This window comes from Pithys albifrons, chromosome 20 (genome assembly GCF_047495875.1).
Source record: "Pithys albifrons albifrons isolate INPA30051 chromosome 20, PitAlb_v1, whole genome shotgun sequence".
NCBI lineage: Eukaryota > Metazoa > Chordata > Aves > Passeriformes > Thamnophilidae > Pithys > Pithys albifrons.
Genome location: NC_092477.1, coordinates 11,768,806 through 11,794,237, shown reverse-complemented (window position 1 = coordinate 11,794,237; position 25,432 = coordinate 11,768,806). Strand labels below are relative to the sequence as shown.

Here is a 25,432-nt window from a genome sequence, read left to right as displayed (position 1 = left end):
TGCAGGCAAACCATGGAACTGCTTCTGTGACACCCTGGGAGGGAGTGCTGGAAATCTCTCTGTGCTAATAAAAGTAATGGGATTAGTTCCTAAAAGCAAATTCATGAATGGCTGATAATGCAGAGATGCTGCTCTGGCTTTGCCTTAGTTTGCAAAATGATTTATTTCTGTGGATGAGCCCATGGCCATGTCACACCTCCCCACTCCAGGTACAAACACATGTCCTGTCCTTGGGAGGTCCATATTCCCTGGTAATAAATGGGTGGATAGATGGATTTGTCATGCAAAATATTCCTTGCTTTTAACTATGTTAACATAGTCCTTGCTTGGAGAATAGAGGCTCAGCTGAGGGAATAATTATAGCTTCAGAATCCAGAACATGATATTTTCTTTTATTAGGTAAGCAGTTGTAAGCTGATACTGAAATTGCTTAATTTATACTTCTAGCAATGCCCTAAATGTAAAATATATCACGTGAGTGTTCTTAGAAATATTAATGCTGTGATTCTTACCCCATTTTACTCTGAATTTGACAGCTAAATACAAGTATACAAAATGGTGTGAATTTTGAAGCCTTTAATTAGTAGTTGCAAATTTGTTTGTCCCTTAGCAACTTGTATTTGCATAAAGATTAAGGCTGGTCAGAATGAAAGGGATAAAACATAGATGGTGGAAACATTAATAAATTAATAATCATGTATAAAAGATAAGTAGTCTTAGATGTCATTTCCATAAGCTTTATTAAAATTTAAATTTTTTTAAAGCTGCAGTTAGTATTTTCTTCACAGTTGATCATTTCTAGAGAAAGATCTGTCATAAGCTGCAGAATTAGAGAAATGAATGTATTGAGGTCAGACATTAGTATGTAAATTAAGCTTTGCTTTTTGCCGTGGCAACAGAAGCATTACCTTATATTTGACCTTTCATTCATTTGCCTGACTCAGCCATGTCAGTCAAAACAATTAATTCTAATGAGCAACTTTAAAGAGTGGGCTCAGCCTCCTTCTCCCCCCTCTGCCTGTTGGGAATCCCCTGGGAGAGGAGCTAATGGAGGGACCCTGGGCAGGATTCTCTGCCTGGAGATGGTGAGTCTGTGGCCCCTTCCCACAACCCAAGTGCTGAGCACCTTTCCATGGGCTGTGCAGGGAGGCTGTGGCTGCTCCAGCCCTGGGAGTGCCCCAGGCCAGGCTAGACAGGGCTTGGAGCACCCTGGGACAGGGGAAGGTGTCCCTGCCCATGGCAGGGGTGGCACTGGGTGGGCTTTGAGGTCCCTTCCAACCCAACCCATTCTGTGATTCTGTGACAGGTAAGATTCCAAAAATGTGTGCTGCTGTATTTTCCAGTTGATCAGTGAGTTAAAGGTAGAGGAGATGAAAATCCTCTCATGTTTTCACTATTGCTGGACTTGTATCTGTGGTTCTGCTCTTTGTAGCTCCTTCCTCCTGCATTCTTCACACCTTCTCTTCTCTCTGCTTTTCTGCCCCTCCATTTTCTCTCCCCATCTCCCCTGCTTTGCTCTGAGGAAGGAGCCCACCCTGGGCTTTGGCTGTGTGAGCCCTGGGGCTTGTGCCATCCCTCACCCTCACCGTGGGCAGGGAAAGGCAGAGAAAGTGTAATGGGGCATTGCAGGGAGTGTCATTTGTCTGAGTGCTGGGGCAAAAAAGGCTCTGCACTGATTCCCTGCAAAGAAAATACACTGAAATTCTGTATTTGGAGACTGTGCCTGGCTGTACCTACCCAGGCAGTTTGTCTTCATTAGTGGTGTTGGGACCACATCGAGGTGGGGACACACAAGGTGAGTAACACAGAAGGGAAAGTTCTACTGAGGCTGTGTCTGTGGCAGCAGTGGGGGGTTGTGCCCTGGATATAACCAGTGGAAACCAGTGAGTGTGCAGAACAGGCAGGTCTGTGTGTCAGTTCATAACCAGTTCACAAGCTCCTGGGTGGGTTTGCTGTGGAAAGCCTGAGTTTTAATAAAAGTGCAAAATATACCTTTCACTTTCATTCAAATTATACGATCCTGTTAATTAAGCTCTGGGGCATTAGAAAAGGAAACTTAAGGAAATCTTGGGGGAAGGAGCTACAGCATGAAAACAAATCATTAAACTTTATAAAAGCAATAACCTGTAAAAACAAATTAAGAAGTATATTCTTTATTTTTTTTTTACTGAATGGAAGTACAAGATTTGGCAATAAAGACTAAATTAAGTTTTCTTGTTCTGATTTAAATGTTTTACAGACTCTCCCAATGTATAAGTGGAAAGGAATGAGACATCCAGTAGCATACAAAAAAAGCTGGGTTTAATTTTGAAATAATTTTCTAGTAGAAAATATGGCTTTAAGAGGTGTTTCAGGTACAGATATGTGAAGGAAGAACAGGTTTGCAGATGAGGAGCTGTTGTCCCACAAGTCCTGTTTCAGTGAGCAGGGGGATGGACAAGGCTCCTGGCAGTGCTGGGGCCACAACTCATTGCTCTGAACCTGATCCCTTTAACAGTCTCTTCAGTGTTCTGCATAAAAAGAAATGAGATTTCCACAGCTCTGTGCCTTTTAAAGTAAAGCTTTGTATTTTTTAACTAAACACATTAATGATGAGTAAATAATGTACAGTCCAAAAGGCTGTTGAATTTAGAATGAGGGAGGGGTTGGGGCTTCCAGGTGTCATTAAAACCAGAGTTAAGTTCCAAACAGCACAACCTTCTCTGCTGCTGAGGACAAGGTTTCACTTTTGGTCAAGGTCTGGTTCAACTGGCTGAAGATTTGCATTTTTACATTCATGAACAGACCTTTTAGGATTAAAAATAGAAGCCTGTGTGCTTGTTGTGACCTGGCTGCACATTCTCCCACTCTTTGGCAGGTGTTTGATGGCAGTGAGGCCACTGCCTGATCTTACATGAGAATGAACAAAACTAATCACTTGTTACTTTAAGCTTTACTCAACTAATGACAAAAATAACATTATTTTCTGCTTCGCTGTCTGCAGCAAAGAGGAACAAAGCACTACCCAAGACTGCCATTTATTTTTGAAGTGTTTGTAGATTTTATTTCAAGAGTGATCAAACTTACAGACATTCAGCATGAATAAAATAGACCAGACCAGATCAGACCAGACCAGACCAGAATAGAATAGAATAGAATAGAATAGAATAGAATAGAATAGAATAGAATAGAATAGAATGGGATGGGATGGGATGGGATGGGATGGGATGGGATGGGATGGGATGGGATGGGATGGGATAGAAGGAGTGAACAGAAGTGTGGATACCAAAGGAGTGCCATTATTTTAAAGTGTTGTAGCAACATCCATAGAAGGGCAGACAGACACTTCCTGACCTGCCATGTGACGGTGTCACCAGCAGTGCCTCACTGTGCCGAGTGCCAGAGCACTGTCCCAGTGGGAGGTGCCCCTGAGTGCCCCAGGGCCCCTGCAGCCCCCAGCCCACGCTGTGATCTGTGCCACAGGTGCCCGAGCCTGGAGCGTGTGCCGGAGCCGAGCGAGTCGCCGCTGGGCGCGGGGCCGGACGCCGCGCGGGACGCCGAGGCTGCTCTGCCCTCGCTGTGCCTCAAGCAGGTGTTCCCCAAGTATGCCAAGCAGTTCAGCCACCTGCGCCTCGTGGACAGGGTGGCCAAGCTCTTCATCCGCTTCCTGGGTGTGAAGGGCACCACCAAGCTGGGCCCCACGGGCTTCCGCACCTTCGTAAGGTCAGTTGGGGCAGCTGGACCCAAAGTGGGGCACTGTGGGCTTGGTGATGCTTTCTGGTGTCCCCTTGAACCATTGCCTGGTTGGTGATGCCTTCTGATGTCCCACTGAACCATTGCCTGGTTGGTGATGCCTTCTGGTGTCCCATCGAACCATTGCCTGGTTGGTGATGCCTTCTGGTGTCCCCTTAAACTTGTGGGCTTGGTGATGCCTTCTGGTGTCCCACTGAACCATTGCCTGGTTGGTGATGCCTTCTGGTGTCCCACTGAACCATTGCCTGGTTGGTGATGCCTTCTGATGTCCTACTGAACCATTGCCTGGTTGGTGATGCCTTCTGATGTCCTACTGAACCATTGCCTGGTTGGTGATGAAATAGAAGCATTTTTGTTGTTCCAAGCTCCTGAAATGCCCACCCTGTGAATCTGCCTGGTGGGAAGTTGGGTCTCTCTGACAGCAGAGCAGCGATGCTCTGGCAGATACAATTCACAGTCTCCATCAACGTGTCACGTTCCCAGTAAATCATAAAAATACCATTGTGGGGAAGTGACAGGTGGAACTGGGTCACTGGCAGTGGCTGTGTGGGCTGTGGGGCATGGCTGGGTGCCCCTGCCAGCAGCAAGGATTCCCAGTGCCAGCTCCTGGTGCACTGTGCATGGAGGATTTGCATCGTGAAATTGCACCTTGCAATGACAAGGAACTCAATTTATTTTTTTCACATGCTTTTTGTTTGGGAGGGTTTTTTCCTTGTTTTTTGTGGGTATATCTGTTCTAGTCATGGTCCAAATATCTCATTTTCTGCCTTTGATTGACTATGACAAAAGAAATGAGCAGCAGCAGCAGATGTACTCTTAAAACACAGATCCTGTTTCTATGCAGATGCATTTAGCATTCAGGAATGAATATAAACAATTTGGTTTATACCAATTACCATATACAGAAAATGACTGAAGGCATCTGCTCTATCCACAGACCAGCACAGGATTGCATCCAGTTCTGTATTTTCTGTTGTTTAATCCAGCCTTATTTTGGCACTTGTCAAAGGAACACGGAATAAATGCCAACATTTTAAGAATATTCAAATAAATTGTCTTATCTCAATGAAATAGTATTTGCATTTTCTTAATGCATGTTAAATTAAAACTTTTAATATTGGCAGATGTTTTGTTTGTTTTCTCCCAGAGGGTCTGTACCAGCTCTGTGTCCCTTTTCTGAAGTGCTGTTGTTGCTGCTCATTTCAGAAGGAAGGTCACATTTCTGTGAGCTGTGTCACAGTTCAGGAGTTAAATGGTCCACGAGTGGGATTTTGTGTGTGGGCACCTGGGTGTGGGCAAGACTGCCCACCCAAATTCTGATCAAAATCTGTTCTCCTTCAGTATTTTCTCCATTCTAAAAAAATCCCAAAAGGGAAACACTGAATGTGATTCTGGTCCTTGTTTGGGTGCTGCCTGAGACTTTGGGACTGTCTAGGCCAGACCTTCCTCTCTGTTTTAAGGGAGCCCTGCTGAGTTAGTAGAGTGAGAGTCTCTTCAGTTATCCAGTTTTGGGGGTGGGGTTTTTGTTTTGTTTTTCTTTTCTGGCGAGAAATCTTGGCCAGCCCTTTGGCATGTGCAGCCAAACATGTGCAGCCAGACATCTGGGAATCCTGGACACCCAGCCAGTTCCATCCCCTGCCCAGCACCACAGGAGGGCAGATCTCCACAGCCCATCCAGGGCTGTTTGCCATAAACCCCTCCAGTGGTCAGTGTGCCTGAAAGCTTTTCCCCAGCCCTTTTCAAACAGGATCAGTTGGGCAAATAAAACAGTATTTCTCTGTGCAAACTCTGCCTCGTGCACATTTGTGGTGAGTTCCACAATGGACCAATTAATTCTGTTCTGTTACAGCCTCAGAGTACAGGCAATAGGCTGGGAGGAAGCTCAGTGTAATGGTCAGGTCATGTTTTTAGTTGAAATATTCCAGGGTTGGGCCTGTTCCCTTTCAGATATGAGCACTTAATGAGCTCTGCTCTGTCAGGGTCTGCTCTGTGTGTGTGTTATGAGGTTACAGTGGGGCTGCAAACATGGGCTCCCACTTGCCCCTGCAGAATTCTCACTTACTGGTGAGTTTGGGTGCAATCAGAATCTCTCCTTGGTTCTGTCTCTTTAACAGGAACTGCAAACTGAGTAACAGCAATTTTTCCATGGCTGCTGTTGATATCCTGTATATTGACATCACCAGGAGGTGGAACAGCATGGGCATCGACCACAAGGAGCCAGGAAACACAGGTTTGTAGTCCACACCTGGAAGCTGCATTCTGGGGTTTGGGGGTTTTATCAATTTTGGCAGCTCAAGCACTCTGCAAACATTGCACAGCAGTGGGAACAGGGCATGTACACCTGAGGCATGAACAGGTACAGCCAATTCTTGTGGCAGTTGCCTTTAGGTAGGTCAGGGTCACCTCACTTTCACAGATCTATAAAATACAAGTATTTGCATTCAGCAGTTTGGGATGGGTAGAGATAATTTTTGTGGTTAACTGATAGAATTTCACTAGGAAAAGTAACAGAACCTCCAGGCTTTCAGAAATGAAGAGATTTATTGACAGTCTCAACGAACCAGCTGTTTTTTGGGTGTTAAAGCACAAAACACCCACCTGTTCCTGTTGGCTTTGTGTTTGGCCCACTCCCAGCTGTAACCATGACACAATTCTCTTGTTCTAAAACAGCAGCTTCCAACTTTTTTCATGATATGCTTCACACGAGTGTCACTTCTGGGGAGAAAGTGTGTGTGCTACCAGAGGTGCTTTCCCTGCCTGCAGCTCACCATGACTGATAAAATAATTTACTGAGCTGGCAGCTGCTGCTTTCAGATAACCCAACAATTCCTTTGCAAGCTGTTTTACAGCCAAGATTGTGAACGACCCCAGCTGCAGCCTTGGTTGAGAGAAATTATACTTCAGAATGTAATTGTCATATTTGAAAAGGTGCCTTTCCTGCAGCATCAATAAGCCAACACTAAGCTAAAAACCCCAAACCTTTCAATATCTCATCCTGAAATAATCTTCTTAAGTGTCTGTTCAAACTGGGAGAGCCAGTTAAAGCACAAAGCAGCTCTGACTGTGCCTTGTGGCTGCCATTCTGCACAACCCATTGGGGTCTGGCTTCTTAGTTAAGATTTCAAGTGGGTATTACTTCAAGGTTTTAAATACAATGATTAGTGCTAATGTGCAGCCCCTCTTCCCCTTGGCTGTGGTAATTGTGTCATTAGTGAGGTGTGATGGAGCAACACCTGAGGAGTCTGTACTGCAGCATGTGGCTTCTGCAGGGGACTTTTGTTTGGGGAGAGGCAGAGTTTTATTATAGCAGAGACATTTCCTGGCACTGCACACTTCAGCTGTTTGGTTTTCACTGGGCTGAAACAAACCCACTGTTGTGGAATTACTGGGTATGGCCTCTTCACCTTCCCAAGGGCTTGTACCTGTGCAGGAGGGGAGCAATACTTCAAATAAACTCACACCTCAGTGAGGTGCTGCTTGGTAATGGGGTTGTCTTCCCAGTGCTGCAGACTGAAATGACACACTGCTGTGAACTTTGGGTTAGGTCCATCACTCAAAACACAGGGTTGAAAAGCCTCGCTTCAATTGCTGACATAAACTGGTGTTTCTCTCCAGCTGGATTGTTTTCCTTGATGCTCAGCATATTCCTGTGAGTCTGATTTGGTTTCAGCTTCATATTGGAGGCAGCAGAAATCAAGGCTGATATCACAGCAATTTAATACCTTAAAATGAGCTGTTGCTGTATTAGTTTGCCTCTGGATTCCAGGCTGAGTCTGCAGAGCCAGAAACTGCCTCAGTGGTAGAGAATGTCACTGTGTGTAACCAGCCTGGGCTCACCCTGCTCTGGGACCCTCAGTGTGTGTGACACACAAGTACAGCCCGGGCAGACAGACAATTCCTTTCCTTTCTGAGCATTCTGGATGGCTGCCCTTTAAAAGCAAAGCTGTGAACTGGCATTGCAGTGGCCACACCTGGCACACACACTTCTGGTCTGGCTGCCATGAGGAACAAGGGCTGGTGTTACCCCTAAATTACAGCAGAGAACACTGTGCTCCCTGTCTCCTCTGAACCCCTTTTCCTTGCAGGGATGTGTCTGCAGGCCTTTGTGGAAGCTTTCTTCTGTCTGGCCCAGAAGAAGTACAAGTCCCTCCCTCTGCACGAGCAGGTGGCATCACTGCTGGAGTTCTGTGAGTGCCACTTGGCTGCCCTGGACGAGAGGCGGCTGCTGTGGGGCTGGGGGGCCCTGCCAGCCCGGGGGGCTGCCCCTCAGCCTGGCTGTGCTGCCCCCACGGAGCCCCAGGGCCACCAGGCTGGCAGGCTGTAGGAGCCCCACACTGAGGGGTCAGAGCTGGCAGTGCCTGCCCAGCTGTGTGTCCAGCTGTGCGCCCAGCTGTGTGCCCAGCTGTGTGTCCAGCTGTGCCCAGCTGTGTGCCCTGCCCAGCTGTGTGTCCAGCTGTGCCCAGCTGTGTGCCCTGCCCAGCTGTGTGCCCAGCTGCATGCCCAGCTGTGTGCCCTGCCCAGCTGTGTGCCCAGCTGTGTGCCCTGCCCAGCTGTGTGTCCAGCTGTGCCCAGCTGTGTGCCCAGCTGTGTGCCCTGCCCAGCTGTGTGCCCTGCCCAGCTGCATGCCCAGCTGTGTGCCCTGTTGCACTGAGCTCCAGCTGTGTGCCCAGCTGTGTGCCCTGCCCAGCTCAGCTGTGTGCCCTGCCCAGCTGTGTGTCCAGCTGTGCCCAGCTGTGTGCCCTGCCCAGCTGTGTGCCCTGCCCAGCTGTGTGCCCTGCCCAGCTGTGTGTCCAGCTGTGTGTCCTGCCCAGCTGTGTGTCCAGCTGTGCCCAGCTGTGTGCCCAGCTGTGTGCCCTGTTGCACTGAGCTCCAGCTGTGTGCCCAGCTGTGTGCCCTGCCCAGCTGTGTGCTCTGTTGCACTGAGCTCCAGCTGTGTGCCCAGCTGTGTGCCCTGCCCAGCTGTGTGCTCTGTTGCACTGAGCTCCAGCTGTGTGCCCAGCTGTGTGCCCTGCCCAGCTGTGTGCCCAGCTGCGTGCCCAGCTGTGTGCCCTGTTGCACTGAGCTCCAGCTGCACTGTTCTCCTTCCTCTGGAGCCACAGCTGTGTGTTCCAGCTGGGTTGGATTTGGGACCCTCAGAAAGTCTCCTGCCCATGGCCATTCTCAAGCCATGGCCTTGGCAGGGGCTGTTCCTTCCCCTCTCTGTGGCTGCAGCTCCTGTGGCAAACTGTGCTGTCCTCATGGACACCATGAGGGGAAGAGCCAGGCACAGCAGCAGGGCCTGGCTGCACTGGGACAGAGCCACACTCCTGTCAGGGGGATGACCTTGCTTTGTGAGCACAGGACACGTCACAGAGACCAAGGAGCTGCAGTGGCAAACACCAGACTTTGGAAAACTGAAACCTGGAATGTGGTCAGACCTCAGGCTTTGACCCTCTTCTTCAATGGCTTGACTGTACGTGTTGGAAGCGATACAGATTTGGGCATTGTTTGTGTACTTCTTTTTTAAAGGCAGTTTAAAACACTGAAATCACATTTTGGCTTCTACTTCTTTGTACATGTCTTTGCCATGACAAGTACTGTTAGTTTTTAAAAGAAAAACTAAAGCTATTTATCCTTTCCTTCCACAGAACCAATAAGCTCATACTTATTCACAGAAAAAATTTTACTTCCTTGTCAAATTTGGTGACTCAAGTTGAGGTTTTGTCTTCAGGGACTCAGCACTGCTTGTGCAGGAAGCTGTACAGTGTAAGGGCCATTTCAATTCCAGTGAAACCAGTCCTGTCACTGCCTTTAGCCTAAACTGACTGTATTCTAGGTTTGTTTAATTTTGCCATTTGCATGTTTGTTACCCTACTGAGACCTGCAGGAACATCTGGAGCAGAATTTCTGTGCGTCTTTGCACATATTCTTCACTTTTTCCCTTAAATAACAGTGTAAGTCTGTACAAATTAGATCTATATTGTTAACAGGTTATTGTGTCACAATTGCTGGGCTGTAGCACTGGAATTGTACAGAGGATTCCTATTTTTCAGGAAATGAACCCTGGCTCCCCCTGCTTCCTAGGGGGGCTGAGCAGAACAGAGACTGGCTGGAATAATGGGATATAAACAACAGGGACAGGAACAACTTGGAACTTCAGGGCTGTTCAGTGAAACTCTTTGGGGTCTCATGTTTTAGCACAGTAATGTGTGGCTGCATCCCAGTTTGATTTTCCTCCTTTGTCTACTCTTTAATGTGAATGACTTTGCTTATATTTTAGTGCCCTCCACGGTGTCAGAAGTGGCACAGCTCTGAGCTGGGCACTGAGCCTTGCACTGGAGAACATTCCCTGAGCTCCAGGTCGGAATGTTGAGTGGCTGGTGCAGCAGAAAGGTGCCCATGCAGGGGGCACAGTGGCAGGAGGGACAGGCCACTGTTCAGGGCATGCACTAAGTGCACAGAAAGGTGCCCATGCAGGGGGCACAGTGGCAGGAGGGACAGGCCACTGTTCAGGGCATGCACTAAGTGCACACCTCATGGTATCCAGTGAGTTTTTACCAGGGAATGTTCAGTTTCTTTCCTGCTTTCAGTTTAAGCAGCATGTGCTCTCCCAAGGGGCAGTACCAGCATGGCAGTGCAGTGCAGGGGGCAGGCTGAGCCCACACCAACTAATCCCCAGCATGTGTTAACCCCAGGTGTGGGGGCCCTTCTCCTTTCCTTTTTCTGCAACACCAATCAAATAGTAGGAGATGGATCTTTTTTAGTTCAATGGTCAGACTGTTGGAAATGTTCTGTATTGTACATAAGAGGACAATTGTAGTCTAATGCCACTGCCCTCAGCCTTGTTGGAGTTTCATGAAGATTATTGCAGTATGAAGATAAAATGCCAAACTCCAAGGTCTGGCATCTGTCAGAACAAATGGAGCTGAAAGGGTCATTTTTTTCCCACACTTTCATTGTAATATATTTGAAGACATTCACAAGTTGAAAAATGGTTACTTCTCCCTCTGTGACATCTGACATTTGTCTTGCAATTGGCAGTGTGTTACTGGAAAATAGCTTACAGTTCCTCTCATCTGGTGATTGATGTCCTGGAAAGAGAGTTACAGAGGAGTGGGATTGAAATGCTACCACTGAGAATGCCTTTCCTTACACCTTTCAAGTAGTACAATCTGTGGCCTAAAATACCCAAGTTTTGCTATTGCATAAGTTACCCTGATATCAGTGGAATAAATTAACTCTTGAATATGGAACACTGATAAGATCTCTCTCTGTGCTGGAGATCTTTATACTCTCTGGATGGAGCAGAGGTTTTTGTAGCCTGTACATCCAGCACACCCTATTCATCTCCCACTTCAGATATGAAGGGTCCCTTGAAGAATAGTCAAAATATTCAATTATCCACCTCTAGTAATCCAGTGTTCATGTATTTATGTAATTGGAAAATCGAATGCCATATTATTCTCAGAGAGGGGGGAGGGGATAAACCAGGAATGAGCTTTGCAGACTTAATGGCAGTCACATTTCTCTTCCCTCCTGTCTAATTCAATTTCCTCTGGATATTATTTAGCATCCAATTTCATAGAGCCTTTTGAGTTACCAGTCAGTGCTCGTGGAAATGACCAGAGACACTTTATCCAGAACATGAATGCTAATCTGTTAATCCTGGGGTTCCTCTCTAACTAAAGACACAATACATGAAAGGTGGCAGGCACTGAGGTTTTAATAGTACTTTTCTATGTATTCTTTTCAGAGAATATCACAGCACTCACTATTCCTTTTATGACATAGCTGATGTGGATGTTGTGTACCACTGAAATCTTCCTCGTTATCAGAATGCTGGGTCTGGAATTCCTCTCTGCATAGAAATCAGAATAAAACAACACCTAACAAAGATTTGAGGCACGTGAGTCCAGAATTTCCACCCCCTTCCCTGCCTGAATGTGCTGAGCACTCCCTTTTCTGAGGTCCCTCCCTGCCTTGGTGAGGGTTACAAAGCCCCACACCCCCATGGGGAGGGAGGGCATTGCTGTGCCCGGGCACAGCACCAGTTTGGGTCCTCTGCTTGCTGCAGACTCCTGGGTGGATGAGAGATGGTGTTTGGACTCCTGAGTCCTTCTGGAACCTCCTCAGAGAGGTGTCTGCATCTGCCCAGCCATGCTCCACTTGTCCCACTCTGCCCTCGGGTTGTTCCTCCATGAGGGGAGATTGATAAAGTATTTATTTTTCTCTGGCTGTTCCATCTGTAGTGCCTGGAGAGCATCCTCCTGCTTGCTGGGTTTGTTCCAGCAGGATGAGGCCCAGCAGCCCAGCTCCTGCTTGTCTCTCAGATTATTTCTGCCTTACTTACCTTCACTTCACCTTAAGCACACACACTAAAATCAGCAGCACTACTCAGCTAAATCCATCTGGTCTCTGTCTCAGCCTCATTTAACCTCCCATTGAAGAGATTGGATCCCATGGTATTCAGCTGGAACCCATTACCTTGCGTGCCCAAGCACATCCCATTGAATTACCCTGGCCTGGGCCCGTGGTGTTTGCTAATGGCAGCTTTTAACTGGGGTGATTGATTGGAGCTCCTTCTGTTCTGGTGCAGCACTGGGGGCTGTTGGGGGGTGGATCAGAGCTCAGGGAGGGCCAGCTGGGCAGGCTGAAGGCACAGTGGCTTCACACCTGCTGAGGTTTCCCAGTATTCCCAGTCCTGCCCACTGTCCAGACAAAGCAAGTGGGAGGGCCTGGGAGTGGCTCTGGCTGCAGAGCAAGGGATGCAGGAGGGGCCAGTGCTCGGATTTTTAACAATTTACTGCAGGTGTAGTGCAGGGAAATTGTAAAGGGCAAAATCAAAAGTGTGTTATGCTGATGTAATGCTGTTTTCCCTCTTCCTGTTCATCATCTGTGGAAGTACTAAAGCCCTTCTACAGGTCAGGGTCAGATACACTGGTGAACACGCAGGAAAAGGTGGGAATGTGAGTTCTGGATGCAAACCCAGCTCCGATTTGTGGTTTGGAGTCTTGAGCTTGTGCTTGTCCTCTCATCAGCTCAGATCCCCCAGAACACCCTGCCCAGGGCTGAGGGAGGGCTGTGGCTTCCAGGAGGAATAGCAGTGACTGTGATAAATCAGCCAGTCAGCTTGGGAGCTCTGTTATTCAGGCTTCATTCCCCAAAGATGTGGCACAAAAATCAAATGTTTGAGGTTATTCAATTATGGCTCATACCACCAGTGGGGAAATCTGATCATGTAGAGGGCCTGCATCAATATTCTCCACGTGCTGAGGGGCTGTGCTGGCTGCCAGGTGGGAAGCAGCAGAAATCCTGCAGGTGTCCAAGTCCTCTCTCTCTCTTCCTCTCACCTGGCACCTCCAGCCCTTCCTGCAGGACATGGAAGAGTGTGGGCAGTCAATAGACACAGATAAAATAAAGTTGTGAACAGCAGCAGGAGCTGAAATAGCAACATCAATAACAGTTTCCAGATAATGATCTAATTAGCACAAACAACAAGTTTCCACTAATGACTCTTGTTCTTCCCGCTCCTTCCTTTCTGCTTGCCTGTCATTATTGACTTCCCTGGCAGGAGTGGCTGCACTCCTGTCTCTGGGGCCGAGGCTTTGGAGGTTTGTTTACTGCCTGCCTTTGAATTCCTCCTCCAGAGGGTGTTTGCTGGGGAGCTCGGGCTGCTCTGCGTGGGAGGGAGATCAGCTCTTTGGGGGTTGTAGCTTTCTGGAGGCATCGGGAAAGTTTTGTTCTTGTTGCATTTCCCTGTTGTGAAAATAAGGATGCTGAGGTTCACCCGCTGCAGTGGAGTGGGAGTGATTGTGGGGGGCTTGGGAAGCTGTGAGGGAAAATGATTGTCAGGAGCCAAGAGCAGAGTTCTTTATTACTGGAGGAACAGTAACAAACTGTGTCCATGCCCTCCCCAGGTATGAGCCCCATCCCAGCCCCCTGTTCCTGTGGTGGTTCTGGCTGCTGAGCTGCAATTCCAAGTCTCCGTTCTCCCAGCCCTGGGAGTGGCTCCACGGATGCTGGAGCTGCCAAGTGCACAGGGATGTTCTGGGTGTTTGGGGTGAGAATTCAGCTCTGCTCTGATGAACCCACAACAGCCACTAAGGAGGTTTAACCAAGTCAAGGTGGTTTTGACTAATCCCTCCTTGCAGCATTTTCTGAGATGCTCTTGTGTTTCCAGGGGTGCTTTTTTCTTTCTGTCAACCTTCACAATCAAGGTTGAAGGGGGATGGCAGGGGGATGGCAGTGCCCCAAGCAAGGATTTTGGCTTGGTGGGTTCTGCCTTCCCTCCTTGGACAGGTGCCTGTTCCTGGCAGGATCAGCAGTGGGAGGTGTTCCCATCTGGCTCAAGGTCCTGGTGCCCAGGCCGGGTCCAGCTGCTGAGCTCGGGCACAGCCACAGGTGCCCTCCCATCCCAACTCACTGCCACGCTGCCAGTCTGCCTCCCCCTCTCCCAGAGGAGCTAATTACAGTGATGCTAATGAGGCGGAGAGGCTGGTGCTGCCCAGGGTTTTAATGACTCTCCTCCAAGTTTTCTGCTTGAACTGGAGAGGCAGAAGGGCAGTTTGGAAGGAGTGAGGGGCAGTGGAGGGGGCAGCAATGGGGCAGCAGTGGGGCAGTGATGGGGCAGCAGTGGGGCAGTGATGGGGCAGCAGTGGGGCAGCGATGGGCAGTGGTGGGGCAGCAGTGGGGCAGTGATGGGCAGCAGTGGGGCAGTGATGGGGCAGCAGTGGGGCAGCGATGGGCAGTGGTGGGGCAGCAGTGGGGCAGTGATGGGCAGCAGTGATGGGCAGTGATGGGGCAGCAGTGGGGCAGCAGTGGGGCAGTGATGGGGCAGCAGTGGGGCAGTGATGGGGCAGCAGTGGGGCAGCAGTGGGGCAGCGATGGGCAGTGATGGGGCAGCAGTGGGGCAGTGATGGGGCAGCAGTGGGGCAGCAGTGGGGCAGTGATGGGGCAGCAGTGGGGCAGTGGTGGGGCAGCAGTGGGGCAGTGATGGGGCAGCAGTGGGGCAGTGATGGGGCAGCAGTGGGGCAGTGGTGGGGCAGTGATGGGGCAGCAGTGGGGCAGTGATGGGGCAGCAGTGGGGCAGTGATGGGCAGCAGTGGGGCAGCAGTGGGGCAGCGATGGGCAGTGATGGGGCAGCAGTGGGGCAGTGGTGGGGCAGCAGTGGGGCAGTGATGGGGCAGCAGTGGGGCAGCAGTGGGGCAGTGATGGGGCAGCAGTGGGGCAGTGGTGGGGCAGCAGTGGGGCAGTGATGGGGCAGCAGTGGGGCAGTGATGGGCAGTGATGGGGCAGCAGTGGGGCAGTGGTGGGGCAGTGATGGGGCAGCAGTGGGGCAGTGATGGGGCAGCAGTGGGGCAGTGATGGGCAGCAGTGGGGCAGTGATGGGGCAGCAGTGGGGCAGTGATGGGGCAGCAGTGGGGCAGCGATGGGCAGTGATGGGGCAGCAGTGGGGCAGTGATGGGGCAGCAGTGGGGCAGCAGTGGGGCAGTGATGGGCAGTGGTGGGGCAGCAGTGGGGCAGTGATGGGCAGCAGGCCACACTCTCAGACCCCCCTGAGCATCTGATGGAGCCAGGTCAGGGCTGAAATGCTCCTGGGAGCAGATTCCAGTGGTTTGGAGAGACAGACAGGACATACTCATGTGTGCAGGTGGCATGTGCCAGGGTGCTCTAAAAGCTGGAAATGACTGAGTAGAGGTGCTGGAGCACTTATGTAAAATATCTAAATAAATCTTTAATATTTCTAATTGCAAATGTACATAAATTGCACAGCCACATCATTTCTTTGAACACCAACAACTTTCTCTGTACATTATTACATAGTTTAAAAGGAGCTGAAGGAGATTCAGCAAACACTTCCACTTTGCTTTTTTTTTTAAACATACTTACAAAAGAAGATTTTTTTTCTTTATAAGAGGATATAAAACATAGCGACTGCTTATCAGGAACAAGTATCAGCCTAAGCAGATATACAGAGAGAGGTATATCTTAAGACACAGTGATGTATGATAAAGGAATATGTGAACATGGAGGCTGCACTCTGGGGTAGCTGATGCAGAGCCACATGGCATTTACAGCACTGGCACAGCTCGGGGATCTGTGGAACCCTCTGCCCCAGCGTGGCTGTTCTGGCTCTGTGCGATGCCCTCGGGGCTGGATGTGGTTGGGGAGGCCCAGGAGCTGCATGTCCTGGTGCTGCTGCTGTTCTGCTCCCACACTGTCACCTCCCCACGGGAACAGGCAGCAGTTCAGCTCTGCAGGATCAGGGCAGGGGGGCTGAGCCCGTGGCTGAGCAGGGTCCTCAGAACTGCCCTGAGGAGCCAGAGCTGGTGGGACATGGGCAGTGTCCCTGCCTGTGGCCACTGAAGGGAGCTCCTGGTGGCCAGGAGGCCGTGGCTCTGAGCCACACAGGCCTCATCCTGGCCAGGCTGGCACCTGCATTGCTTGGAATGCAAACCTTGGGGAGGAGTGGCCCCAACAGTCCTGTGGGGAAGGATGGAGTGTCCACCCAGGGACAGTGTCACAGCTGTCCCCTCTGGACTCGTCCTTCCCCAGCAGAGCTGTGTGTGCAGGGCAGGGCAGGGCCTGGGAGCTGCTGCTCACATCACTGGCTCTGCCATCTCCTGGGACAAAATGCTCTCCTTGTCCATCATGGAACAGACCTCAGTGTGTTCTCTATTGCATCTGGGCATGGGCATTAGGGACAGGGGAGATCCACTGAGCTATCCAAACTCTGGGAATGATTGCTTCCTTGCTGATTGCTTCCCTAGGACAGCCTGCCTGTGACACCTCACTTAGGCCCAGCAAGTCCCTCACAGCTGCAGAACCCACTCCTGCCCCTGCAGCAACCAACCTATGGGGCTCCCAGGCCAGAGGGTTCCGTGTGGTCTCACAGTGCAATCAGTGCTTAACAGCTGCAAAAGCAGAAAACAAACCCATCCAGACTCAAATGACAATGTGGAGTGACACTGGACTCTTTGGATGGTGGCAGGATTTGCTTAAACTGGTGCAAAAGGGGCTGGTGACTACACTGTAGTTTTAGTTGGCATGGGGAAGGACTTGGGTCCCTCCCAGCTTTTGGCACTGGAGCCATAATCCCTGTCCAAAGTGATGGTACTTACAGACTGCAGAGACCTTGGGATTCTGCTCAGTCCAGTCTATCCCCTTTACACAAACCCGCTCGTTTTTCAGGAGCCTTCACTACAGTTTAACAAAACCCCAAATCAAAACTCTTCAGACAATCCTTGAGGTGGGCCCACCACAAATCTGGATCCCGGGCTGCTCTCCTTGCCCTCCCCTCAGGTCCCCAAGGGAACCTGGGGCTGGATCCAGATGTGCCCCCCGAGCCCACCTTTCCACCACAGCAGAGATGCAGCCAAATCCCGCCCGAATAAGCAGCACCAGAAGTTAAATTACTATATACAACTGTTAGTGAGATAGATATGGTACAGTAAACACTGAAAACATTTACAAAAAATATTAAGACCGGTATTAAGATAAAAATCGGAGTGTTTTTGCTTTGTTTACACTTGGACGAGTTTGCACTAGAACAGCCTCTCACTGTAGAAAGCGCGAGAAGTGGGAGGAGATGGAGCCGATCGAAGCTCGGGCAGGGCTGTGGGCTCTGGTGCTGCAGCACCTCTGGGGATCATCTCGGGTATTGCTACGCCAGGGACCAGCTCCGGGGCCGCGCCAGGGCCCTCTCACTCACACACACACACACGTCAAGGTACAGCTTATAAATAACAGAACACAAACGGAGGGAACAGAACTGAACTGAGCCTGGACCTCAACACCTGCCCCCAAACCGCTGCAGGGGAGGGTCACTGGGAGGTCCAGTTGTTGACAATTGCAGGGGAAGGAGACAGGGAAAAACGGGGTGGGGGGAATCTCTACTGTACTGAGGCTTCGTCCTGATTTGAATTTCTTTTCATACTGGCTCGGGAAACTGAACACCTTGAGAAGGTGTTGGCACCAGAACTGTTAATAACTGGCTGTGGAAGGATTTAAGTGTTCCTGCTATTTCAGCAGAACAATGTGTTCAGTAACCTGCCAGGCTGAGGTTAACCAGGAGTCTGGGGCAGGGGGAGCAGTGCCTTGGCTTGTGGTGGAGGAGAAGATTAAGATGGACTGTGCTCAGCTTCAGCACTAAACAACTGGTTTGTGGGTGTTTCTTTCTCCAGCTCTTACAGAGAGCACTGACTGCATCCCAAAATTACTTCCATGTATGAATGGAAACGTCGCTGGTGGCGCCTGCCCCGTGCCCTGGAGCGTTTCCATTGCTCTACGTTACTTCTGTCTTGAAAACCTCCAGTCTCTGACAACACAAATATTTGGAATTCAAAAACAATCAGGGCAACACACATCTCAGGGCAACAGCATTTAAAGTAAGTCTTTTTGCAGGGTTCTTATCAGGTATTTGAGACAGTGGCAGATGTGAGTGCACGTACCCAACGGTTCACAGTACCCTGTATATTCCTAACCTGTCTGGGTCTTTCTCCAGTTGTAACCTTGTCAGTTTTGTGAGGTTCTTCAAAGCCATCTGTGCTAGTCTCCAAAATTCAGAGGTGACTGTACTTGCCATAAGATCTGAGTTATGACATTGCTCTGAGGAGCTCCGTTTGGGGTCTGCTGTGCTGCGCCCCTCGGCACGTGCTGGCAGGTGTGGAGACCTCAGTGCAACACTTCTGCTCCTCCTGGGCTTGGCCCAGGGCTTCCAGGCACCAGCAAAGTGTGTAGGAAAAACCCCCATCTTTAATTTTGCAAACAATTGCATGTGGAAGAATGCTGTTAAGGAGCCTTATGGCTGTGGGGCAGCACGGCAAAGCAGAGCTTACTGGCACAGTGTCCTGCCCAGGCACCGGGGCAGAGAGGCTGGAGACGGCACCTGAGCACAGCTCAGGGAACATCCTCGTCCCCTGGAACATCTACACATGGCAGGAGCAGCTGGGCCGGGCGTTGAGCAGTGGGTGGCCCTTGGGTGGGAGCACAGGCAGATGTCCTGTACCTGTGCACTCCCAGGTGCCTCAGAGAACCCCCTGGCTCTCGGACGAGGGCCCTGCTCTGAGAGTGGGACTGTGCAGGACTAACTGCCAGAGCCCCAGAGCGGCCAACACAGCGTGGCGGGCGGTGAGGGCGCGACCCCCGTGAAGGGGTGACCCCAGCACAGCGTCCTGTGCTGGCACAGTCTAATCCTGGCTCGGGCCTGCACAGGGCTCCTGACAAGGGGGCTCTCGCTGGTGGCTGCTGGTCGTGGTGGTTACTCCCTTATGACCATGTTTTACATTCTTCAAGCCGGTTAATTTCCATGCAGTGCTCATTCCCAATTTAAAGAGGACAGTATTCCAGAAAATGGGCTCTTTTTTTTTCTAATGCATACTGTGAAAGAAAAGAAATACAATTACCGATCTTCATGGTTCTTCAGGGCTTTTTCTTGTTTCTTTGTCTGTTTTTCTCCCCAGAAACAGCACAACTCTCTGCACAGAGCATTCCATCCCCACAGGGCCCCCTTGCTCAAGCAGGAGGCTGCCACTCCACGGAGCCCCTCGCTCCCCCTCTACCGCAACGGGCACCAGCAAATCCAGCCCCTGTCCCTCAATCACAGCTCAGGGACCAAGCTCAGGCAACATTCACTTTATTCTGTGGCTGGAAGTGCATGGGGGACAGTGCCTGGGGCTATTGCTTACAAAACTCTTCCCCTTTATTTGAGAGAGAGCAGAAGCAGTTGACAGGAATCGGGTCGCCGTTCACCAGGTGCCAGCTCCTCCCTCCACTCGTGTGCCACAGCCTTGGCCTTGCTCTGTGCCCCTGGGCTGCCCAGGGACCCCCAGCAGCACCAGCCCTGCCCATCTCCTCTGCCCTGCACCCCTTAGGCCACCACATGCCCTGACCTTCCACCTGCACTGTGCTCCCTGGATGGGCAGAGTTAATTCAACACTAATTAGCTGCACAAACGCCCTGTGGATGCTGTAAAAGTCAGTGGCCTCACAAAAGCCACCTCAGGAGGGCCGCTGGGCTGGGCTGGGGCTCACTCTGGAGGGCTGTGCCCCGGGGGGAGCCACAGGAGGGGCAGCCGGGCTGTGCTGCCGTCCCTCGGACGCTGCACCAGCAGCACCCCGAGCTGGGCTCACTGGGCTCTGCCTGCTGCAGGCTCTGCCCAGCTCCCTCCACTTCTCTGACTGCCACAAGGACGTTACTCCTTGCCGGGAGGGGGGAGGCGCATCCTTTGGGCCGTTGGGAAGGAAAAGGTTGACTTTTGTTTGCACATTAAACACTGATTCAAATCCGACAGTGACAGCGATTCTCGAATCTGTTATTTCCTTATGCCACTCATCTCACACTCGCCATTCCCGTCCCTCAAAGTGCTGCTGGCATTGGCCTCTCGCCAGCCGGGTCGGTCGGCGCCGTCCGCAGTCAGGGCTGGTGCTGGGGCCGGTCCCGGCGCCGCCGCTCACGGTCCCTCCGGCCGGGCCTCCTCCCGCGGCAGCGCCCGCCGCGCGTCAGCAATTACTGCTGTTCCTGAATTCGCCATTCTCTGTGATCTGCAATTTAGTTGGGTTTGTGGGGGAGATCCCATTACGTGTCTGCATGCTGTACCTCTCTTTCAGCTGAGTGAGGGCACTCATTAGCCGGGCGTTGGCGGCGTCCAGGGAGGCGATGCGTTTCTCCTGCAAGCAAAGGGCACAGCGGCGTCAGGGACAGGCACGAGCCCCGTCCCTCTGGCTGGCAGGGTCTGTCCCTCTGGCTGGCAGGGTCTGTCCCCCTGGCTGGCAGGGTCTGTCCCCCTGGCGGGCAGGGTCTGTCCCTCTGGCGGGCAGGGTCTGTCCCCCTGGCGGGCAGGGTCTGTCCCCCTGGCTGGCAGGGTCTGTCCCCCTGGCGGGCAGGGTCTGTCCCTCTGGCTGGCAGGGTCTGTCCCCCTGGCGGGCAGGGTCTGTCCCCCGGGGCTGGCAGGGTCTGTCCCTCTGGCTGGCAGGGTCTGTCCCCCTGGCGGGCAGGGTCTGTCCCTCTGGCTGGCAGGGTCTGTCCCTCTGGCTGGCAGGGTCTGTCCCTCTGGCTGGCAGGGTCTGTCCCCCGGGGCTGGCAGGGTCTGTCCCTCTAGCGGGCAGGGTCTGTCCCTCTAGCGGGCAGGGTCTGTCCCCCGGGGCTGGCAGGGTCTGTCCCTCTGGCTGGCAGGGCCTGTCCCCACAGCAACCCAGAGGCCTCCTGGGCCAGGACCCTTCCCTCTGGCACTGGGAGGTGCAGGGGTTGTCAGTGCCATCTGCTGCTCTTGGCAGAGCCACAAACACCCTTGGCCTGTGCCGTGTGAGCTGCATTCATTTCAGGTCTTGAAGAAAATGGAGGTAACGAAGTTCCTCTAATTATTCCGTTATACAGAAATTCATTGTACTGTTTGCTCTAACTCAGCCGTTGCAAAGATGGGAGGATTCCTTTTCTAAACTCAAGCTCTCCCAAGACAGTTATTCCTGTCAGTGTTTAATTGATTTTGTTAGTGTAAATTAATAGTTTAAATGACTTGTACCCTCCCAGGATGTCTTTGATGGCAACTCTCACCAATTACAGCATCGTTAGGATGGGAGCAGGAGCTTCCTGCTGCAGCCTGATTGTGCCACTCCTGTTCTTTGTGACACTGATGCTGGTCTCTGTTACAGACAAACTAAAACATTATGGACTGTATTTTCAGATTCTCTTTTCCAAGCACAGTGTTTTGCACCCAACACATGATGCTCCCCTTCTGCTGTAACTGATTGGCAGTAACTGAGACCCTCAGTCCTACAAGCCACAGCCCAGAGGCTGAAGGAAGCTGGCTTGGCTCTGGCCAGCCTGTGTGTTCCTCGTGTTCAGGTCCTGGAAGCACCACTGGGACACGAAGCACCAAGCAATGCTCCAGGGGGTATGATCCTTCCACTCACTGACTGAACTGTGGGCATGGTCCCTGCCCAAACTGCCACCCCCACACCCTGAGTGCCTCCTGCCACACTCCAGGGCTGCAAACAGCAGGACAGATGGGGGTGCTGTGCCAGTGACTTGGGACTGCCCTGTCCCCACCTGCTGACCCACCCCATGCTCTCACAGCCAGGCTGGCACTGCTGCAGGGGCAGGCTGTGCTGGCAGAGCACCCTGAGCTCTGCTGCAGCCTTGGCATGGGGCACTCACCTGTGCATCAATGATCTTCTGCTTGGAATCCACAGCAGCCTGCATTTCAGCATGGTCCTTCTTCAACTCCTCCTCCACTGACATCAGCCTGGGAACACGCAGGAAAAATTACATTGGCTGGGCTCTGCTAAGCACAGGTATTTGTCTCACACTCTACTTCCTCTTACACACAAACCAAGCTTTTTCCTGCCTCTTATTCCTTCCTGGAGCTCTGTCCAGAAGACTCTGCAAAGCTGAAGTGACACAACAGTGAAGACTGACCCATTTATGAGGGCTGCCTCAGGTAAAGGTGTCACAAACAAATTTAAACACCACATCCCACTGGGTGGGAGGAAGGGATCTAGAGCTGGGAGTAAGGGATGGGGATGAGATTCCCAGCTACATGAACAGAACAAGCCTGACAGAGCCTCTGAGAGCTGAGCTGCTCTTGTAAATTAGGAAAATGTTGGGGTTTTCCTCAACCCAGGTAACAGTGAGAGGGAAACCCACATGGGGAACCTGATTCTCCTGAGCAGGGACCAGCTCCAAGTCCAGCCAGGCTGCCCTGCCCTTCTGCCATGCCCAGCACTCCCATCCCTGTACCTGCTGATGATGCCCTTCATCTGGATCTCCTTGTCCTCCTGCTGCCTGCGAAGCCGCTCCTCGCTCTCCTCCAGCCTGGCCTGGTACTCCAGCACCAGCTTCTGCGTGGTCTCCTCCTGGCACTTGAAGCGAGTCTCGTACTCCTCCAGCTTCTTGTTGGAGATGCGGAGCTTGTCCTGCAGCACCACCAGGTCCTGCTGGTACTGAGCGCCGGGCACAGAGACAGGAGGAGAGAACAAGTGGCACGTTACCCTGCAGGGCTCTGCCCTGGCCAGGGTGCCCCAACCCACTCACGCCCCTCTCCGGGCTCAGACGAGCTGCAAACCCGTCAGACACCCCCGGGGCCGACACCTCCTCTTCGTCTCCTCCGCGCCAGGAGCGATGGTGGGTCCGGGCGGTGCAGAGAGGGCTGTGAGCAGAGCCAGTCACGAGGAAAGGCAGGTGAGAGAGAGCCAATGGCACAGCCACCCGGGCTGGGTTCAGGCAGCAGCTCCATCTGCAGCACCACACGGGGCTGGGGCAGGCTGGGGGCCAGCAGGGCTGCAGTGACACACTGGGAGCCCCGGGGACACCCTGGGAGCCAGCAGAGCTGCAGGGACACACTTGGGAGCCCCAGGGACACACTGGGAGACAGCAGAGCTGCAGGGACACACTGGGAGCCCCAGGGACACCCTGGGAGCCAGCAGAGCTGCAGGGACACCCTGGGAGCCCCAGGGACACACTGGGAGCCAGCAGAGCTGCAGGGACACCCTGGGAGCCCCAGGGACACACTGGGAGCCAGCAGAGCTGCAGGGACACCCTGGGAGCCCCAGGGACACTGCTGTCTGTACTGCTCTGGGCAGGGCACACAGAGCTCCTGCCTTTGGGGGCCCAGGCTTTACACAGCCAGATTTCAAACCAGGGTTCAATCCAAGAAGAGCCACTGCATGAAGCCAAGCCCCCACATTGTACTGTTCACTCGGGTGAAGCCAGGAATCAGCAGCAGAATCACAGAAGGCAGTCAAAAAAATGAAAGAGCTTTTGAACTCGGTAAAACTGGGTTCAGCTATCATGGCAGCACAGCATTCAGTACAACTTGCTTTGCTAAAGGAAAATCCAGTGAGTGTGTGCCCAAAAAAACCTGCTTTAATTTTAAAAAATTACCTTTGCAAATAGTCTTTTAAAAAGAATCTCAACTGGAATAACCTTACAATAATTAACATGCAGCTGATAATGTGACAAGCTGCTTTTAAAGAGACAGATATGGGAAAAAGCCTCTCATCTGAGGCATGAAGGCTGTTAAAGCCACAAATGTTACTGATGAACTTTCAGAAATGCACCCCATTGTGTCTGGGCTTGGCCCTTCCCCTCTGGCCGTGGCACCTGGGCAAGCACTGCAGTCCTGGACTGGGCTGTGCCCCAGCTCTGAGTGATCAGCCCCAGGAGAGGGGAGGGCAGCACCCACCCACAGCAAACACAACTGCAGCTCCCAAGGACTGAGAGCTCAGGGGGCTGATGGTCCTCCTGAACTGCCCAAGTGCTGGGGCACGGCTGGCAGAGCTCAGGACAGGGCACTGTAGTTGTCCTTTAGCAAAGCTCCGGCTGTGGCACAGGAATGGCACAGCTGGCACATGGAACCTGGAACGACAGGGGCACACAGAGGCCCGTGAGGCTGCACAGAAGCACTGAAATCACACAGCAGGAGCTGCTTGAACAGGAAAGATCAGATACCTACCCTAGCCTTAAAATAGGAGCAGCAGTGAGCTCAAGGGAGAGCAGCAGAGGCCTCAGAGCCCGCAGGAGTCGCTCCTGTCTCTGAACACTGGTCTCATTCGTGGTTACCAGTCACGTAACGGGGAGAGAGGTTATGCTAATGGTGATCTCGATGTCAGTGACTGATGGCACAGCAGGGAGGGAAGGAAGATGCTGCATGGCAATGACACAGCGGGTGCCTGGGGCGCAGCACTGGGGACAGGGACTGGGATGCTGCAGTGCCACAGCAGTTGGTAACCTGCCACTGTCTGCCCTGCTCAGAGTGAGAAAAGGGCTGAACCCACAAAACTCTTGCCCTGCTCTCCCTGGCCAGCTGGGAGCTGCTGTCTCGTGACTCCCAGGCCCTGCAGCACCTGCCTCTGGCATCTCACTCGGGTGCAAGAGGTGACAGTCCCCAAATGACACAGTACAGCAGAATGAGCAGAGGGAGGCCACTGGAACAAAACTAGAAACATGTCTGTGCTGGGAAAGCAGGATGGGGGTTTGGGAGGGTGATGTCTGCAGTGCTGTGGGACAGGGAGGTGAGGCATGGCTGGTGTGAGGGGAGAGAAGCACAGTGAGGAGACATCCCAGGTGCTGGGGAAGCTCCCTGCAGAAGCAGCAATCAGCAGAGATGGGATCTTCCCAGCTCCTGACAGCTGGATCCTCATTTCTAACCCTTCTTTTTCACCCTGGCCTGGCCTGCTCTGTCTCTTCCCAGCTTCTCCCACCCAGGAGCAGCACCCCTCTGATCAGGGGCACAGGGCCTCTCTGGGACCAGGGAATACTCTGGAAGTGGCTTCCTGGCAGACCCACTGGCCAGGCCCTGATGTGTGTGACAGTGTCACTGCACTGCTCAAGTCACCTCAGGCCCCAGCTCTGTCTCTGAGACTAAAATCTGGACTTAATTTTTAGGCCTGTGAACAGCCTTTTGAAGCTGGTTCCTGCTACCTGACCCTGTTGTGAGGCAGAGGCTGCCTGTGCCTCACTCCCACCTCTGTTACAGGTGTGCTTAATCCACTTTCTGAGCTTTCTTCCCTGCACCTGGGGGCAGTTGGGATGGGGGGAGTGGGAGGCACTGGCTGCAAAGTTTGTTGCAGGGCAGCCCCAGCACTTGATTGCTGGCTCCTGTTTTTCTTACTTGCTTTCATGAGAAGGTGATTCCAGTCACTGAGTGTGTGAAAACCTCCCAAACCTTCTCCAGAAGTTCCCCTGAGGCTGAATACCCTCTCTGGAGGGCAGGGACCTGCACACA

At 52.0% G+C, this 25,432-nt stretch overlaps 2 protein-coding genes across 14 annotated transcripts in view; one reads left to right on the top strand and one right to left on the bottom strand.

The window, feature by feature from the left end:
- TTLL11 (tubulin tyrosine ligase like 11) overlaps positions 1-11,605 on the top strand; it is a 40,303-nt gene extending 28,698 nt beyond the window's left edge. The window contains exons 7-10 of one of the 3 annotated variants that reach the window (XR_011699487.1): positions 3,463-3,702; positions 5,847-5,962; positions 7,818-9,184; positions 11,465-11,605. Coding sequence is in view for 2 of the 3 variants with exons in the window: in XM_071574418.1 (XP_071430519.1) it covers positions 3,463-3,702; positions 5,847-5,962; positions 7,818-8,056 (595 nt within the window). In the remaining variant the exon portion in view is untranslated. Of the gene's footprint in view, positions 1-3,462; positions 3,703-5,846; positions 5,963-7,817 lie in introns of all 3 variants that reach the window. The other 2 variants (XM_071574419.1, XM_071574418.1) reach the window with 2 other exon arrangements.
- Positions 11,606-15,426: 3,821 nt separating this feature from the next.
- The window catches only part of DAB2IP (DAB2 interacting protein), a 167,044-nt gene continuing 157,038 nt past the window's right edge, over positions 15,427-25,432 (bottom strand). For 10 of the 11 annotated variants that reach the window (XM_071574628.1, XM_071574631.1, XM_071574632.1 and 7 more), the window contains 3 exons: positions 22,447-22,649; positions 21,865-21,952; positions 19,330-20,378 (listed from right to left, as the gene is read on the bottom strand). In XM_071574628.1, coding sequence (XP_071430729.1) covers positions 20,211-20,378; positions 21,865-21,952; positions 22,447-22,649 — 459 coding nt within the window. In that variant the 3' untranslated portion in view covers positions 19,330-20,210. Of the gene's footprint in view, positions 19,090-19,329; positions 20,379-21,864; positions 21,953-22,446; positions 22,650-25,432 lie in introns of those variants that run through there. The other variant, XM_071574630.1, reaches the window with a different exon arrangement.